This window comes from Ptychodera flava, chromosome 2, assembly GCF_041260155.1.
Source record: "Ptychodera flava strain L36383 chromosome 2, AS_Pfla_20210202, whole genome shotgun sequence".
Lineage (NCBI taxonomy): Eukaryota > Metazoa > Hemichordata > Enteropneusta > Ptychoderidae > Ptychodera > Ptychodera flava.
Window position 1 is genome coordinate 5156258 of NC_091929.1, and position 18162 is coordinate 5174419.

At 37.3% G+C, this 18162-nt stretch overlaps 1 protein-coding gene across 1 annotated transcript; it reads left to right on the plus strand.

Annotated features, from left to right (window-relative positions):
* Nucleotides 1-900: 900 nt before the first annotated feature.
* Nucleotides 901-12415, plus strand: LOC139152005 (C-reactive protein 1.4-like). Its single transcript, XM_070725088.1, has 4 exons — nt 901-1489; nt 3914-3946; nt 5782-6372; nt 12084-12415. Exons 1-4 carry the CDS (start codon nt 991-993, stop codon nt 12113-12115), a joined length of 1155 nt encoding a protein of 384 aa, XP_070581189.1. The 5' UTR covers nt 901-990; the 3' UTR covers nt 12116-12415.
* Nucleotides 12416-18162: the final 5747 nt, after the last annotated feature.

An 18162-nucleotide genomic window follows, 5' to 3' on the forward strand; every position in this document is an offset into this window, starting at 1 on the left:
AAACCCGATGTGAGCGGTCCGTTCGCTCATTGCACTGCATGCTGCGTGTGTTCGATAGTACAAAAAGATTTTACAATAATTGTTATCTTACAAATATCGACTGATTCTTTGGTATCAGTAAATTGCAGGGTGCATATCCGTAGGAGTCACATTTTTCACTGTTTAGAAATTCTGTTTTCATGGGATTCTGTTTTAATAACAGACTGATAGAAATCTGCTCTCCCACCAGTGTTTGTTCATGGTATGTATTTCGTGTGCTCTCGCACTATAGGACACGTTGTTGCTAAAATTATGGCCAAGCACGATAGTGAGCAACTGAAGTGCCAACAGTCTTGGCCACAGGTGCTTGCATCATTGTTTAAATAGTCGTTCAAAGGCTCGGGATCGATGTGTGAGGCCGAAGGGCGTACATCAGTAGTACTAGAAGTTCAGAGAATACCGAAGTTCGGCCTTTCATGGACGTACCACAGGTGTTACATATGTATATGGGCCTTTGGCCTCACACTTCGATCCCGGGCCTTCGATTGACTATCTAAGCACTGCTGCAAGCACCTGTGATCTAAGCAAGCATTCCAGTAGTTCCCAATCTTTCCCAGTCACTATTGTAGCAGTTGAACACACGCCAGTGCAACTTAGAAACTTTGCGAATAACCAGAAGATCTCCTTATAGCGCACAACACACATTAATGTGGAGTTCAGAGTCAGCCATTTTAAATATGCAATGAGCAATGATAACACACCCACTTTTCATCCAAAGTCCGTAGACTATTATCAGGCAGTTTTCACAAGAATCAAACGAACTACGGATGATATCCATGCACTCCATGTATGGACGTTAACTGATTCTCCCTTTACAAATGGGAGCTGATAATAGCAATGGCTTTATTTTTTATTACAGCTGGACAGACGCTTGAATTGACAAGTTCGAATACATATGTGAGCGTGTTAAGAAAAATACCACAACTATCAGCTTTGACGTCATGTATCTGGATGAAAACCAGTGGACGTCGAGGAAGAGGCGCTCTAGTGTCGTACGCTACTTTAACCAATGCAAATGAATTCCTCATGTTTCCTGCTACAGACCTCAGGATCTTCGTCAAAGGAACCCAACTGGATGCTGGTTTGAAGGTTGACGACGGTCAATGGCATCACGTGTGTGTCACATGGTCTTCAAATGGCGGTAACTGGGTGTATTATGATAATGGTGCCGAATACACATCTGGTTCAGGATTGGAGAGTGGTAAATGTATAACAGGGGGAGGAACTCTTTTACTGGGACAGGAGCAGGACGAAGTTGGAGGAGGGTTCCATCCATTGCAATGTCTTATTGGCCGTATAACAGGTTTCAATCTTTGGTCTAAAGCCCTTAGTGGTGATGAGGTTGCAGCAGTTTTCAACGACTGTGCCATCGGGGGTGATATCTTTGCATGGAATGTTGCAGATCTCGAAATTAGAGGCGATGTGAATGAAATCGAAGGAGACTTTTGTGGTAAGATTTTATTTATCACTCCTTCGATAATGTATATGTAGAATAAAAAAATCCTCTCTTAAATTATCTCTTAAGGATGAAATACATCACTATTGAAAGTTCCAATAACGGAGTCGTTAAAGTTTGAATTCAAGGCTCGAGCTTCTTCAATCCTCCAATAACAATTTATTTTAAAGGAAAATTCTTACCCGGCCCTTTGAAACATATTTTTCAAAGTACTCATGAGGAACATCTTGACCAACTAATGATAAATTATACTATTTGGTGCCTTGATGAGTCGATGTAAAATAAAGGCATGCTATGTCAATAATAATTGGTCCACATATATCAATAATAAATCAAAAGTAGAAACTAATTATTTGCCAACACAGCGTATTTTGCTCTAAAATCAGTCTTTTTGCAAATATTCTTTCAATTCTACTTGATTTGTTAACCCAAGATAAAAATATTGATTGGGTTCATTTTTAGCTTGTCAAGCAGCCGTAAGTTGCAAATAAAGAAGTGTTCATTTATGTGCATGTATGCAAATCACCCGATTTCCTGCCTTGTTTTTTCTACCATTTTCTAGATTTCCAAAGAATGTACTTGGTCAAATTTCTGGAATTTTCACCTCAACGCTTTTTAACAAAGCGACTGTTTGTTTAGCCATAAAGTTCGTAAAGTTTAAATAAGAAGCATTTTCATTCTGCTAATCATAATTTTAATAACTTTTTTGAGTGTCAGTCTTTCAACGCATGCCATTTTAGAATGAGGATAGATAATGAAAATATGCTCTTCTTTCAAGTGCAATATTACATTTCAGAAAACGGCGTCAAGTGTTGACTAAAATTGATTTTTATCATTGATACCAAAATTGAGATTTTTATCCCAAAATACACGCATTTTATCCTTCGAGTAAATTGCTGCTACAATACTAAAAATTGAAGTCCCTGCTTTTTCAAAATATATAGTATGAGGGGATTTTGTTATCTTTGATGAAAACTATTGTTTTGAAAAAAATCCTTGTTGGCAACCTGCAGGTCCATCTAAACAGGTAAAGAGGAATACACTTATTCATTTTTTGGCTTTAAAGTATGTAGTTTGGACACAATATCGTCCTTTCTACCATACAAAGTTTTTTGAACGTCCAAATCAGTCGATATTCCAAGTACATCGTCACTCTTGTTTACTGAATTTTTACATGAAAGAAGTAAAGTAAATCACTTAAATGTTTACATTCTCCATGACACATCCAATTTTGTGTAACTTTAATTAAGATGAAAAAAACACTGAAAAAGACGTACGCTGATACTATGGGTATTTTGTATAAACTTTGATCTATATCTTGCATACGACGTTTCGCCCTCTAAGTACATCTATGAGAGTAATGAAATGTACAGGTCACTGTAAGTGCATGCTTGTAAATTGCAGGATTAAAGTGAAATTTAGTCAATCTAGCGCACACAAAAGTTACATGAATGTAGTTGAAACTTTCGAAAATACATTGCCCGTGTAGAAGACTTTGAAACTGTAGTGTGTGATGTAATGATGGCGGTGGATTTGAATAAACAAGCATTGCATGTACCCTTGATTGGAAACACAAAGAACAACATGAAAATGAATGGTTGTTCCGGCATCATTTTATGATGTCAAAATGCATAACGCAGAATTCGTTGTTATTACGGTAGAAACTATAAGATGCCAACCTAACCGTGGAAATGGTTTTGACTATCTTTCACAGAGTGATTCAATAGAACGGTGACAGAGTAATTGAGAGCACTATCAGTAAAAATTTAATTCTAGCGTCAATTGGAATTGCGATAATTATAGTCGACACTCATATACATCTATAATATGCATCATGTTACAATGTAAGTCTAGCATTTATCAAATTCTGTTAAACTGAATTAAAATTGAATTTGTGAAATTTAAATTTGAATAAAAAAAAAACTGTTTTAATACATCCTGCAAAGTATCTCGGCGATTTTCTGAGGCTACACTTTGTCTGGCTTGAGATTGATCTTCGGTATAAGAATCTGTAACAAAAAAGCAAGAGTGGATAAATTATTCTGAGACACTATTACTTAGTTCATTATATTGTCAATCGTTGGTGCTAATTACGACTGAAAACAAATTTCTGAGATATTATTAAAATCCGCTGTCACATGATCCTTATATAAATAATTATTACAAAATACAAATCACACAGCCTTTCCAAATATTTAGCCATTAAGAAAATGATTTAACGCACTCAGTATTTTGCATAGAATTCTCTGTTCAGATGGGTCAAATGTTTGCCCTGCACCCTTCAAGAATGTTGACTTTTATGACCAGGGTCAAAATAAGCTTCCTTTACAAAGATTTTCCCGGACTTATAGATGGCATTATTTGGCGACTTCTCTTGTACTTCTCTATAACGTCACCGCATCATTACTTACTATCCAGATGAGCCAGCCATACCCCAGGAATCTGACGAAGGTATGTAATAATGCCAGCTTTAACGATAAATCAAAATACAAAGACCAATCTTCTTTATGTTTCCAAACACCATTTCTAGTTAATTTTTGCAAGATAAGTCTTCTTTACTCAAATTCAAATAAGACTCATATCTATTGAAATTACATTTACAGGTATTTTTTTTCAAAAAGGATTATATCATTTGGTCAATAGGCCCGGATATTTCCATTATACTGTATCATACAATTGTCAAATACTTCGTGTACTCTGTTAATTTGTTTGAGAAATACATCTTGCTGGAAGTATCTGTAGATAGGTAAATTTGAAAAGACTTGAAAATTATGTAAATTCAAGAAAATTCAAGTATTACTTTAAAAATACCCTCTTTTGAAGGGTTTGCACCGTATGCACAGTGGATCTCCACGAAAGTGTCCATTCAATTTAAGATACAGTCTACTTACATGATTTTTTTACTTCAATAGGTACAAAAAGCGTTGATAGACTAATTACTATTTATTTCAATAACGTTGATCGCGGGAAAAGAAAATGCAACTTTGCCATTCTTTAAAATTCGCAAATACAAGAATAAAAGTAATCGTTCAAACTTGAAATGAAGTCAGCAAGTAGCACAAAATGAATAATCATAATAGAAAGCATTGTATCCATTTCATGTTATCAGGTTTTTTAATTTGAGACAGCATGTAACCTTTTAACAAAAGTAAATTCTCCTACTTGGCATCGGCCGAAAGGACATGGACTCATGCTGAGACATGCTTATGAAATAGCTATGACATTCGCATATCCGTCTGTCTGCTAATCCTCCATCTGGAGGGATCAAGTCGTTTCTGTGGCATGCAACTGCCAATAGATTGGCTGTGTTACAACATTACATGGCGTCGCAGCAACATACTCACAATATTATAGTCGCCTGGAGCCATAATTTAGGCATTATCTATGTATCCCTCAATGTATATCTATCTATCTATCTATCTATCTATCTATCTATCTATCTATCTATCTATCTATCTATCTATCTATCTATCTATCTATCTATCTATCTATCTATCTATCTATCTATCTATCTATCTATCTATCTATCTATCTATCTATCACACACCCCCCTCTCTCTCAAAATGTTAAAAGACGCGAACGTCAACAGATTGAGAGCCTTCGGAAGACATGGCCTTCGGCAACATATCTTGCCATCGAATATATTGCACGATCGGTGAAAATTATTTCGTGGCATTTTTGTGAAATCACTTCACATCATTTTTCATATATATTACATTGCTTTTGCGTATTGCTGAATCCTATGAAATTCATATTCACTCAATACATTGGCTTCAGGACAGAAAAAATATTAATTTAGGTAAAGAGCAACGTTCAGCTGCAATCCGGCATACCCCGTTTCTTTGCAGCCAATGACTCATATATTGATACTCTGACTATTAATCATTACCTTCGGTCAGGTAGCTTTCTTGGTCAGTTCATCCTGTGTCAAATGTCTCTGTGTGGTTCTATGCATGTGTGGTTGTATATGCTTGTTAATGCCCTTGTATGTAACCCAATTTCTTCCTGCTTTTAACAAATTATCCCATGTACGATAACATATTCTAAGGTAACACTTTCTCATAAGTACACAGATTACAACGTAACGTCCCTCTATCCCTTACCCTTGTCCATGGCTCCTCGACATTTGTGGAGTAATCTTGCCTTGTTCTTGGTGTTGTTGGGCAGTTTTTGCAAAAATCAAATGAACTACGGATGATACTATCCGTACGCTCAATTTATGGATATCAACTGAATCTCCCTTGGCAAATGGGATCTTAAAATAGCGATGGCTTATTTCGTTACAGCTGGACAGACACTTGAGTTGACAAGTTCGGATACATATGTGGGCGTGTTAAGACAAATGCCACAACTATCAGCTTTGACGTCATGTATCTGGGTGAAAACCAGTGGACCTGGCACAAAAGCTACTCTAGTGTCCTATGCTGCTTCAACCCATCACAACGAATTCCTAATGTATCCAGCTGGTGGACTCAAGATCTTTGTCAAAGGATGCCAGGTGACCGCTGGCTTGAAGGTCGACGATGATCAATGGCATCACGTGTGTGTCACATGGTCCTCTAACGGTGGTAACTGGATATACTATGATAATGGTGCCAAATACACATATGGTTCAGGATTGGCGAGTGGTAAATCCATAACCGGGGGAGGAACTCTCATACTTGGACAGGAGCAGGACGAGGTTGGAGGAGGATTGGACCCATCGCAAGCTCTCATTGGTAGTATAACAGGTTTCAATTTTTGGTCAAATGCCCTCAGTGGTGACGAGGTTGCTGCAGTTTTCAACGACTGTTCCATCGGGGGTGATATCTTTGCATGGAATGTCGAAGATCTCGAAATAACAGGCGATGTAACAGAAATCAATGTAGATTTTTGTGGTAAGCTTATATTTATTATTTGTAAGACAATCTATGTTAAGAAATAAAAAGAATACGATCTCGATTAAAAATGAAAGACATCACTATTGAAAGTTCCAATTACGGAGTCGTTAGTGTTTGACATTGATATGTCAGTAATTGCCAATATTTGACAGGCGAACTTAGCTGTTAAGTTTATGCAGGGCAGTTTATAACAATGCTTGGTCGTATTACATAGAGATTTATCTGAGAAGATCATATGTGTCACCTCGGAGTTGCCGTGTAGTATACATAGAGAGAAGGTAAGGTTTCACACGACTTTGCCCTCCGGAATCCTGTAGACAATAAAACTCCACGTATGTCAACGCATGCAGTCAAGAAATAACCGTCTTCCATAGATAAATACCTTTGACGTCCCTCTTTTGGCCCCAAAACTCCTGGTCAGGTAGTTTATCAGGGCCTTACTTATGTCAGACATTTTGAATGGGGTAAATTACCCATAGTTCAGCGCGAATTAATTGTATTTTTTCGAACTCATGACATTTGCTAAAATATTATCTAAAATACTTACCAACTAACAAACTTTTCCATGACTTGGGTTGGTTCGAAACGCAAATCTGAACGTTGAACACCAGTATGTAGCCCGTTTGATAGCCGATTGAAATTTTGCGGTTGTAGGGTCACGGTTTCATGTGGAACTTTAATGAGAACCGTGCTGCCGCTGTACGAAACAGCCTGATGACCGTGGTGACCAGATAGTTTCTGGCCGATATTGAGACTAAATGTTGGCTTGCCCACTTGAAACTTTAAAAGCAAGACGTATTTCGCTATCGGCGTAGACCTTTATTTGGCTCTAAACTCCATATTTCATTAGATTCACGGTCCGGAGAACAAAGTCGTGTCAAGCCTTCCCCTTCTGTCTATGTACACTACACGGCAACTCCAGGGATCTGTGGTCTGTGTCAGTGGGAGGAGTAAATTCTCAGTTTGCACTTGTTCTACCCATTTTGCGTCAGTGCCGTCGCAAGTAGACAATAGTGGGTCGGCGTACTTCATAGTGTCCTTGATCACGGACAAGCTTGTTTGTGCCTTCCTTGATGAAAGTAGCCATTGATAATATTGATGGAATAGGATAATTGCCCTTACTATTACCCGTATCATCTTATAACAGGTAATCAGCGTTGTTTAATCACGGTCCCTCCACAAAGCAGCCGTGCATTTTCACACAATTAATATCAAACGCTATGAAAACAGACGTTTCTCACAGAGAAAGGTGTTTCGTTTGGATGCTGAGAACTCAGTGATAAAATTTTCATAAATAGTCCGTCACCCTTGAAGACTTACGAGTAATAGGTGAAACCAATAATTCGAACGCACCAAAGTAAAAACAACACCACGTGCGAAAAACAAACATAGAAATATGCTTATCCTATGCTTGCACTCACTCACTCACTCTCATATATTTGTGTGTACCGCTATCACGTGACTATTTCAACGTTTACTGTTCAATAGAACATTGCATTAGTCTGCATGCGACATTTTATTCCGGAGTAGGCCTATTAGTAATAATTACAAGTAGACCTATGAAAGATTCAATTAGTAGTCGCGCCAGCGGCTTACTGACTACGCATGCGCTTATTCATAATATACTATGCGAATAACCGGAAGTGTACCCTTCTTTCGTGGGCGCCGCCATGTTTTTTTTTGAGTACTCGTAAATAAACAAATACGAAACAAATTACTATTATATAACATGCCTTTTATAAAATATACCTCTTTTATTAGCCAGTAAATGTTATTATGCACCTTGTCGCTGATACAAAATATCGTTAATATAGATAAAGGGAGAAAACTGTCGTGCATATGAACGGGGGCATACGCAAAGAATGCTGGGATTGAATTATAGAAGAGCGCCCCCTGTGTCAATAATTAGATTCAAAAATTGCCAGTTTTTAGACGGAACGCTATAGTTTTCAGCTTGCAAGTGGAAGGTGGGCAGTGCAAGTACCATTGCAATGATAATGATTGCATAATACGTCCCTTGTTTAACGCAATAGGCTAGCGCTGTTATCATTGTAAAAATCACAGTCCCTCGTGGGCTATTCAGCTCTGGGACTATTCGCCCTATAGACGAGTGTACATAAGCGAGAAACAATGATTGTTTCTCGCTTCTGTACACTCGTCTATGGGGCGCATAGTCCCAGAGCTGAATAGCCCACCAAACGACTGTGGTAAAAATTGCCAATTTTTGTCCAAAATTTTTACACGCTACAGAAAATCTATACCTGCCCTGCTGCAGGGTTTGACGTCGTGTACGTACGTGAACTGCTTTCATCAGAGGGTAACTGGGCATAGTTGTCATATAAACGTTTATGAAGTAACAATTACAGTTTATCATGAATCAATACAAATAACATTGCCAATCTTAACCCCTGGCGCGACACCAAGGGCTCAGCCCTATATAATATTAATTGCTAAGGTTAATAAAAAATATTTGGATAGATCGCAGCTTGATCAAATAAGAAATGAAAAGGATTCAGAAACAATGAAAAAGTTATACTCTTTGCTTCACTGTAATTTTATTCGTACACATGCGCTGTGAAATCGACAATAGTAAAAAACATGCTCAACAAACTATGTATCTGGCACTTGATAACGTAAATTGGGTCAGTTAACAGTCTATTGTTAACTTGTGTGATTGGCAAGTCGCCAACAAAGATACTGACAGCTTACCATCAATGCATAATGAGCCTTCATTGCGCAAAATTGCGCTCTGAAGAAGGTTTTCTTATCCGGTCAAAACGTCCTGAGGTATTCCGCCATGAAGGCTCCTTCTATATCAATTTCACTCTAAAGTCCGATGGAACTTTAAAGTACTCACGAGTAACATCCCGAACAACTCGGAAAATTACACTATTTGGTGCCTGTGATGAGTTCATGTAAAATGATATCATGCCATGTCAATCCCGATTGGTCGACATACGTCCATTTTCATAAAAAATAAAAGCTAAACATTTGTTTAGTCAAGTAGAAAGGAATACGTCATTCATAATTTGGCTTAAAAGTATGTTGTTTGAAATCGTCGTATCTACCGTACCAAGAATTTTACAAACCCCTATCAGTTGATTTTCCAAGTACATCGTTTCTCTAGTTGGCTAAAAGTTTACATTCCAAAAGTAAAGTAGACATCTTTAATGTTCACATTTTCCTGTTCACATCTAATTTTCTGTACCTTAAAATGAACAAGTCATTGTCAATGACATAGTCCCCACTTGTAATAGGAGTATTAGTCTTGATGGGGCAGGGAAATGAGGTCATTAAGAAGTATCACTGGAGTGTATATGTTCAGATCTATGGACACATAGGTCTATGTCATTGTTCCCAATTTGAAACAAGAGGCATGTATAAGTTATGGTTCTAAATCAGGAAAAAAGATCAAACCTCTAGCTGTATTGGCCAGCCAAGAAATACATATGTGCATAATAAATGAGGTACAAGATGTGACATCTTAAGGTCTATTATCCTATCAAAATCAAAGCGTAAAGAACTTGTGGTTACTGAGATATGCATATATGCATATTGAAGGTCAAAGGTCATCAAGGACACGTGACATTTTGAAAAAAAAAAAACATTGTATTGCTAATTAATCCATATATGCCAAAATTCAGACCTCCAGCTCTATTGGCTTGGCCACAATTATATATGGGCATAATTAACGAGGTTAAGCATGTGTTGTCATAAGGTCTTCCATCCTACTCAATATAAAGGACATAGCACTTGTGGTTACTTATTTGTTGACATTATCGTGTATTGTAGGTAAAAGGTTATAGAGGTCACATGACATTTTGTCAAAAAATGTCTATCCTATAGTCTATCCCTATATACTAAAAATCGTACATTTACCTCTATTGGCTTGCTCAAAATTAGATATGCACATAATTAATGAGGTACAATATGTGGCGTCATAAGGTGTCCCATCATACCAAATATGAAGGGTGTAGCATTAATGGTTCCTGAGTTATGGACAAATATGTATATTTGAGGTCAAAGGTCACCAAGGTCACATGACATTTTGTCAAAAAATTGTATTGCTAAGTTATCCCTACATACCAAAAATCATACCTCTAGCTCTATTGGCTCGCTCAAAGTTAGATATGCGCATAATTAATGAGGAACAATATGTGGCGTCATAAGCTGTCCCATCATACCAAATATGAAGGGTCTAGCACTTGTGGTTACTGAGTTATGGACAAATATGTATATTTGAGGTCAAAGGTCACCAAGGTCACGTGACATTTTGTCAAAAAAATTGTATTGCTAAGTTATCCATATATACCAAAAATCAGACCTCTAGCTCTATCGGCTCGCTCAAAATTAGATATGTGCATAATTAATGAGGTACAATATGTGGCGTCATAAGGTGTCCCTTCATACCAAATATGAAGAGTGTAGCACTTGTGGTTACTGAGTTATGCACAAATATGTATATTTGAGGTCAAAGGTCACCAAGGTCACGTGACATTTTGTCAAAAAATTGTATTGCTAAGTTATCCCTACAAACCAAAAATCAGACCTCTGGCTCTATTGGCTCGCTCAAAATGAGATATGCACATAATTAATGAGGAACAATATGTGGCGTCATAAGCTGTCCCATCATACCAAATATGAAGGGTGTAGCATTAGTGATTACTGAGTTATGGACAAATATGTATATTTGAGGTCAAAGGTCACCAAGGTCACGTGACATTTGTCAAAGTGTCTGAGATATCTGCGTGAACGGATGGACTCACATGGATGGACTCACGGACTGACATGACCCAATCTATGAGCCCCCTGGACTTTATCTGTGGGGACTAAAAACTGTGTCACTGCATCCTTTTTGCAATATGAATACTATGAGAAACTAAATTTTTATTTTTCTTGGCCTTATACATGGGAGTCTATGGACTGCCTTATACATGGGAGTCTATGGACTTCCTTATACATGGGAGTCTATGGACTGCCTTATACATGGGAGTCTATAGACCGCCTTATACATGGGAGTCTATGGACTGCCTTATACATGGGAGTCTATGGACTGCCTTATACATGGGAGTCTATGGACTTCCTTATACATGGGAGTCTATGGACCGCCTTATACATGGGAGTCTATGGACCGCCTTATACATGGGAGTCTATGGACCGCCTTATACATGGGAGTCTATGGACGGCCTTATACATGGGAGTCTATGGATTGACTGCCTTATACATGGGAGTCTATGGAGGTGAAAACTAAAAAGTCCTCTAAAACCGCCAAATTTGATCGCATTGTGAAACAAATCGACGTGCATCTGTATGAGGTAGGGTACTATCCTTGTACCAAGTTTGAACGAAATCGCTCCAGGCGTCTCTGAGATATCTGCGTGAACGGACGGACGGACGGACGGACGGACGCACGGACGGACGGACGGACGGACGCACGGACATGACCAAACCTATAAGTCCCCCCGGACGGTGTCCGTGGGGACTAAAAAGAGGCTGAAAAGAAGCGCGCTTATTTCGTCAAAACTTCAATGTATTTTTACGTACGACGTTCGCTCTTAGTTACATCTGTAGACATTAAAGTGGACATTAAATTTAGCAAATTTATACACTAGCTTATCGTGGGATTGAAAAAAATTCTAGTGTATCAGGATGTCCTGTCAAAGTGTAAATTTGATAGTTTAACATATATTATGTGTTATTATTTTCAGCGTGTGTGTTACCAGATTTGACGATTGCATGACTCTAATGAGAGGAAGACATGTCAATGTTCAGCTGATTGATAAGGAGCAGGAGTTGACGATCTGCGAATTTGAGGTCATGGCTGGTCAAACTAAAGTAAATATTATAGAATCGACGTCACATGATGATGACAGTCTAACAAATATAAAATATCTCTTCAGTTTATTCTACTACGACGCATTTAAGTACCTTGCACGAAAATTGCATTCGTCGTTTGACTTTTGGGATGACGTCACTAGTATTAATTATTTCACCTTTAGTTTATCGAGGATGGTAAATAAACAATATTTATGAGCATAAATATGCGAGTCGGTTGTCTTGTTGTCCTCAATAATGTCATTTTAACAGCCATTAAACGGACAATGCATGCATCGAGGATGGTAAATAAACAATATTTATGAGCATAAATATGCGAGAGATTGAGATATTAACTGAGAATACATCATGTTATAGAGTTGTTTTCAAGGTTCATGGTAAAGTAATTTTGTCGGTTTTTTATGTCAAATCGAAGCATTGCATCACAGATGTCAAGATGACGTCATTAGTACACAGCAGGCAGGCTCTAATCGGAATTAACAATACAGTCCCTACCACCTTGTCACTGTCAAGATTACATCGGGACACATGGCAAAGGTTAAAATCAAGTAATTATGCAAACTGCGGGTAACAAAAAGAGGCTGTGCAGCTGACGGAAATAAACAAGGTCATATCCCTGTCAGAATCACCCGGCGCTCTACAAATTTGAGTGTCAGCTAGGTACCTCGATTCCAGTTTTAAGACAAAAGACCAGCACCGTTGCAAGAGCTGTGCCGACTATTCTGCTCAACAATGCGAGGTCTCTTATCAGAAAAGTATTACAATCAATATGTGTCATGAATAATATCCACATCGCTGCTATGACAGAAACATGGTTTAATGGACAAATCATTGATAGTACTGTTGCAACGGAGAACTTTACATTATGTTGAAAAGACTGATCTGACAAGAAGGGAAGAGGAGTTGTGAAACTGACAAAGACAACATTGAGTCAATTTTGGGCACTGCCCGTCCACAGTGGTTGCCAAGATCAGTGTCACAATTTCTCATTGGATGCATTTATCATCCCCCTGGAGCAGATGGACAGACAATGAGTAATCATACCATATCAATAGTGGTAAGGTTAAAATCAAAGACACCTTACACTGGAGTTCTTGTTATAGGCGACTTTAATCGGACGGATGTGAAGAAAATGCGGAAGAGTTGTAAACTAAAAAATAAGGTCAAGGCGCCTACCACGGTAGTTGTAGTTTTGATTTCCTCTGCAATGATTTGAGTCAGCTTTACAATCAACCAATCTCGATTGTATCGAATGCATCCTTATACCATGCAACTGTAAAAAATGTCATCTAAAACGAATTTCACGACGTTCCATCAAAAACAGTTACAACTCGCCCAATGGAGAATTCTTGTTCGAGAGAATTTGGTCAGTGGATAACCATGTATCAGTGGTCAGAAGTACTCCAGGCTACAGGATCTAAAAATAAGACAAACCACTTTACCAATCTCATTTCGGCTGCTACGAAATACTTTCTTCCGAAGAAAAAGTCAATTTAACCAACAGATAAGCCCTTCATGACATTTCACATAAAATACATGATCAGTAAACGACAAAAATCGTATGCTAGCGGAAAGCTGGTAGTGTACAGGCATTGGAGAAATATGGTAAGCAGAGAGATAAATTCCGCCAGAAAATGTTATTTCTTATCTCAGGGAGGAACTGGACATTTAAAACCTTGTTATAGTAGACAGCAGTGGAAAACTGTAAACAAATTAAGTGGACGATCTACGAATTCGAACGGTGCTGAACTTTTTATCCCAGGTAAAACCCTGAACGGAAATGACCTTGTCGAAGCTATCAATAATCGTTTTATTTGCATAACATAGGATTATGAACTATTGGACTATGACACTTCGTTACATCCTTGCCAACCGGAATGCCTCTATCAACAGTGAAATGTATTAGTTTGGTGAAGCAACTTAAATCCCTTCCCAAAAGCAAGAAGGGAGGTCCGGATGGAATTACTAATGCTGAAAGAATTTATTGAGAATTTAGCAACCTAAATTAGTAGATATCCTCAACGCCTCCATTCAAGGAGAGTTTGTGCCATAGTCAATAAAACGGGCGAATATCGTTCCCATCCAAAAAGTTTCCAGTCCAGGCTAATTGAACGACTTCAGGGCAATCTCGGTGACCAATACAATTAGTAAGCCAATGGAATCGCTTATTGAGAAGTTGATTAAGCATGACGTCATAGAAAGATCAACAGAAAACAATACACAGGTACAAAAAAGGCATCAGCTACTTTTGCATTGGTGGATATGATCCAAGCATGGTTAAACCAACTTGATCATCAAGGTCGCATGATCAGAGTCTGTTTTCTTGATTTTAGGTAAAGCTTTTGATAAAATTGACCAAAAGTTTATGTCTAAAATGTTAAATTTGGAAATGAATCCTACAATAGTTAAATGGGACGCCCATTTCCTTTCAAATAGAATACAAAGGGTTGTTTTAAACGGTTCTGTTTCTGTTTCGCAACAGGTAAACATGCGTGTACCCCAGGGTACCAAATTAGGCCCACTTATATTCATTAAAATGATCAATCACATCCACGACTGTATCAGTAAATCACAGTCTGTATTCATGGATGATACACCATTTTCTGACTCCTTGCAATGTAATTACACCAGCAAATCTAGCTTACAATTAGATCTTTAAAAGATTTATTCTTCGTCTGCTCAAAATAATACGAAGTTAAACCCCAGCAAAGAGAATGAGGCTGTTATCTACGTCCCTTTGGTGATTGGCCAAACGACTCTTGAGATGACGAATATTTATAAGTGTTTGGGTGTAAACCTTAATGATCAGATAAAATGGCATGTTCAAAATTTATTAAATTTTGAGGAAAGACTCTCAACCTCTTTATATTCTGCGAATTTTAAATAGGTATGGAACTAGAAAAGACGAGTTAAAGCTCATTTACATCACCTAAGTACGATCCTACCTTGAATATTCATGCATTGTTTGACAGAAAGGTCTAAGATCTTTAATCGAAAACGTACACAAAAGAGCCTTGAGGATCATCTTTCATTTTATTTCTACAGTGAGGCACTTAGTTTGTTAAACCTAAATACCTTGGAGACCAGACGTCAGCATATATGCAAAAAGTTTGCCTCAAGCGTTGTAAAGTCGAATCACATACTTCACTTTTTATCCCTAAAATTCCTTGCCACAAATACCATACACGTCGTAGTCAGAGGGTAACTTTCAAAAGCAGGAAAAATCGTAAGGACAACAGTCCTAGTGTGTATAGTGTCAACCTCTTGTATAAGAGATGTTAGAGTCTACCGTTTTTTGTTCACGTGTTCACACACGACAGCTACTGTCATAGCGATGTCTTCTGTCCGTGTGTGTTACAGTGTGTTGTATGTGAGACTGTCTGTTTACACGATAACTCGAAAACGCCTGAACAGATTCATGTCAGAAATTAGTAAACAGGTTCCATAAACTAATGGCAAGAACTGATTAGATTTTGGTTAGTGTGGTTTGCATATTAGTAAAGTTACGAGTTATCATTTTTTTCATAAAAATCGTTTCCTATGGCGACAGTAATAACAGTGTCGACATATATCAAGAAATACTGCACACAATTTCATGTAACTTTTCACGGATGACAATCCCAGAACATTATAATGATACTGTGAGTGTCATGTCAATTATCTGTTCATTTGTATGTTTAGTGAACGTTTGTAGTAAGTGGTATAACTTTGAAATTCCTACACCAATTTGATGACACCTGCACCAAATATTGTTCTGATATATATTTACTTGTACTGAGAAGTATTGGGCAGTGTCAAATTAATAAATGCTCATTTGCATATTTCATGAAATTTTGTAATTAATCATATAACTTAATTAATCAATCATATAATTAATCATACAATTAATCATATAACTGAAATAACTGCACCAAATTCGATGAAATCTGCTGCAGATACTGACCCGACAGATATTTGACTGTGCTGTAAACCATTTAGTAGTGAGAAGTTAATTAAGGGTTAATTTGCATATTTAATGAACTTTGTAAGTAGTGATTTTACATTGAAATTACAGCATGAAATTTGATGAAACGTAGCACAGAGGTTGATATGTTAGGTATCTAATTGTCAAATGAAGCATTGAGCAGTGTTAAGCTATTAAACAGCCCATTTGTATAGTAAATGAAGTTTTGTTATATGTGATTTAACTCCGAACGAACTATGCTAAAGTTGATGAAACCTGTTACATATAATGAGCTGACAGACATCTGATTTTTCTGTTAAGCATACTAGTGTGTAATGAACCTATTGTAAACCACATGAGCACATCCAGTTCACATTGGTCTGTAAGTGTAATATAACTTAGTAAAATTGCGAATTCAACATCTGAAGAGTTTCTTCAAGACTTCTGGTTTCGTTCTACTCTTTTTGTAAGGTTAGTTAAGTTCGAGAAAGTACGTGTACATTTTCGAATCTTTGCAGTGATAATGTTCAAATCGACGCTATACCCAAGGAAGTTATCACCATGGAATGTCTGTAAACGTATTTTACTTCCGAATGGACAGTCCCTTTTTCTTCGCAAAGACTGTAACATCAATATCTCCCCATGCATAGAGTATGACCTTGCTTCCGAATATTTTATTTTAAAACATCTGGTCAACTATGCATACTATCCACACGTGCTTTGGCGTACTGACCAAGTCTTTTGATGTTAGTCAGCAGTGAAAGTGTAGGGTAGGATATTGCATCGGTCAACTTAGGACGGAATATTGAAGATGACAGTACTTTTTCATCGATAGACAAAAATTGACAGTAAATATCGGTTCATAGACAGGAGAGCCGAGACTGTTTATGATTTCACCAACTTGGAACTAAAAAAAATCAATTGATTGACTAACACAATCGGAAAGAGCATTTTATTCAACTTGAGGTAGAGCTGCACGTTGCCAAGAGAGTTTTTACCTCTCGTCATCACAGACTTGAGCTATTTTCGTAGATATGTCTGTCTGTCAGTGTGTGCTATTGTGTGTGTGTGCGTGACTGTCTGTTTACACGATAACTAAAAACTGCCTGAACTGATTCATGTCAGAAATTAGTAGACAGGTACCATATGCCACTTGTAAGAACAGATTAGATTTTGGTTAGTGTGGCTTGTATATTAGTTAAGTTACGATGTATCACTTTCTCATATAAATTGTTTCCTACAAAGACAGTAATGACAATGTCGACATATGTCAAGAAATACAGCACAAACTTTTCACTGATGGCAAACTTTGAACATTTTCATGCTGCTGTGAGTACCATGTCAATTATATGCTCATTTGCCTATTTGATGAACTGTTGTAATTATTCAATAACTCCGAAATTTCAAAATTGATAATACCTGCTACAAATTTTGATCTGATAGATGTCTAATTATTACGTGAAGGACTAAGCAATGTCAAGTTAATTTGCATATTTAAAGAAGTTTTGTATTTAGTCATATGACTGCACCACATTTGATGAAATCTGCTGCAGACACTGATTCGGATAGATATCTAAATGAATTTAGAAGCATTTAGTAGTGTGACGTTAATTAAGGGTTCATTTGAATATTTAATGAACTTTGCATTAATAATATAACTCTGAAATTATGGCACCAAATGTGGTGAAACCTGCTACAGATATTGATCTGATGAATATGAGCACTGAGCAGTGGCAAGTTAATAAACATCTAATTTTCAATTTAAATAAAGTTTTGTAATTAGTCCTTTAACTCCAAAAGTACTGTGCAAAAGTTTATGAAACCTGCTACATATAATGATCTAATAGATATCTGATTTTCAAAGGAATATTTCTTGTCTAAGATGACAAGGAAACCCCCTCATACTGTATATTGTCAAAAAGCAAATAATCTAAAGTTTACTATGGTAGCAATACTTTAATAGAATGATAAAGAGGGTGTATATTTTGGCTAAAAACCTCAGTGTTAGC

Excerpts from the sequence above, each read along its gene's own strand:
- LOC139152005 (XM_070725088.1), top strand. The coding sequence starts at position 991 with ATGAAAACCAGTGGACGTCGAGGAAGAGGCGCTCTAGTGTCGTACGCT. Across the intron at positions 3,947-5,781 it reads ACCCCAGGAATCTGACGAAG|CTGGACAGACACTTGAGTTG; the intron begins GTATGTAATAAT and ends ATTTCGTTACAG. Across the intron at positions 6,373-12,083 it reads AATCAATGTAGATTTTTGTG|CGTGTGTGTTACCAGATTTG; the intron begins GTAAGCTTATAT and ends TATTATTTTCAG.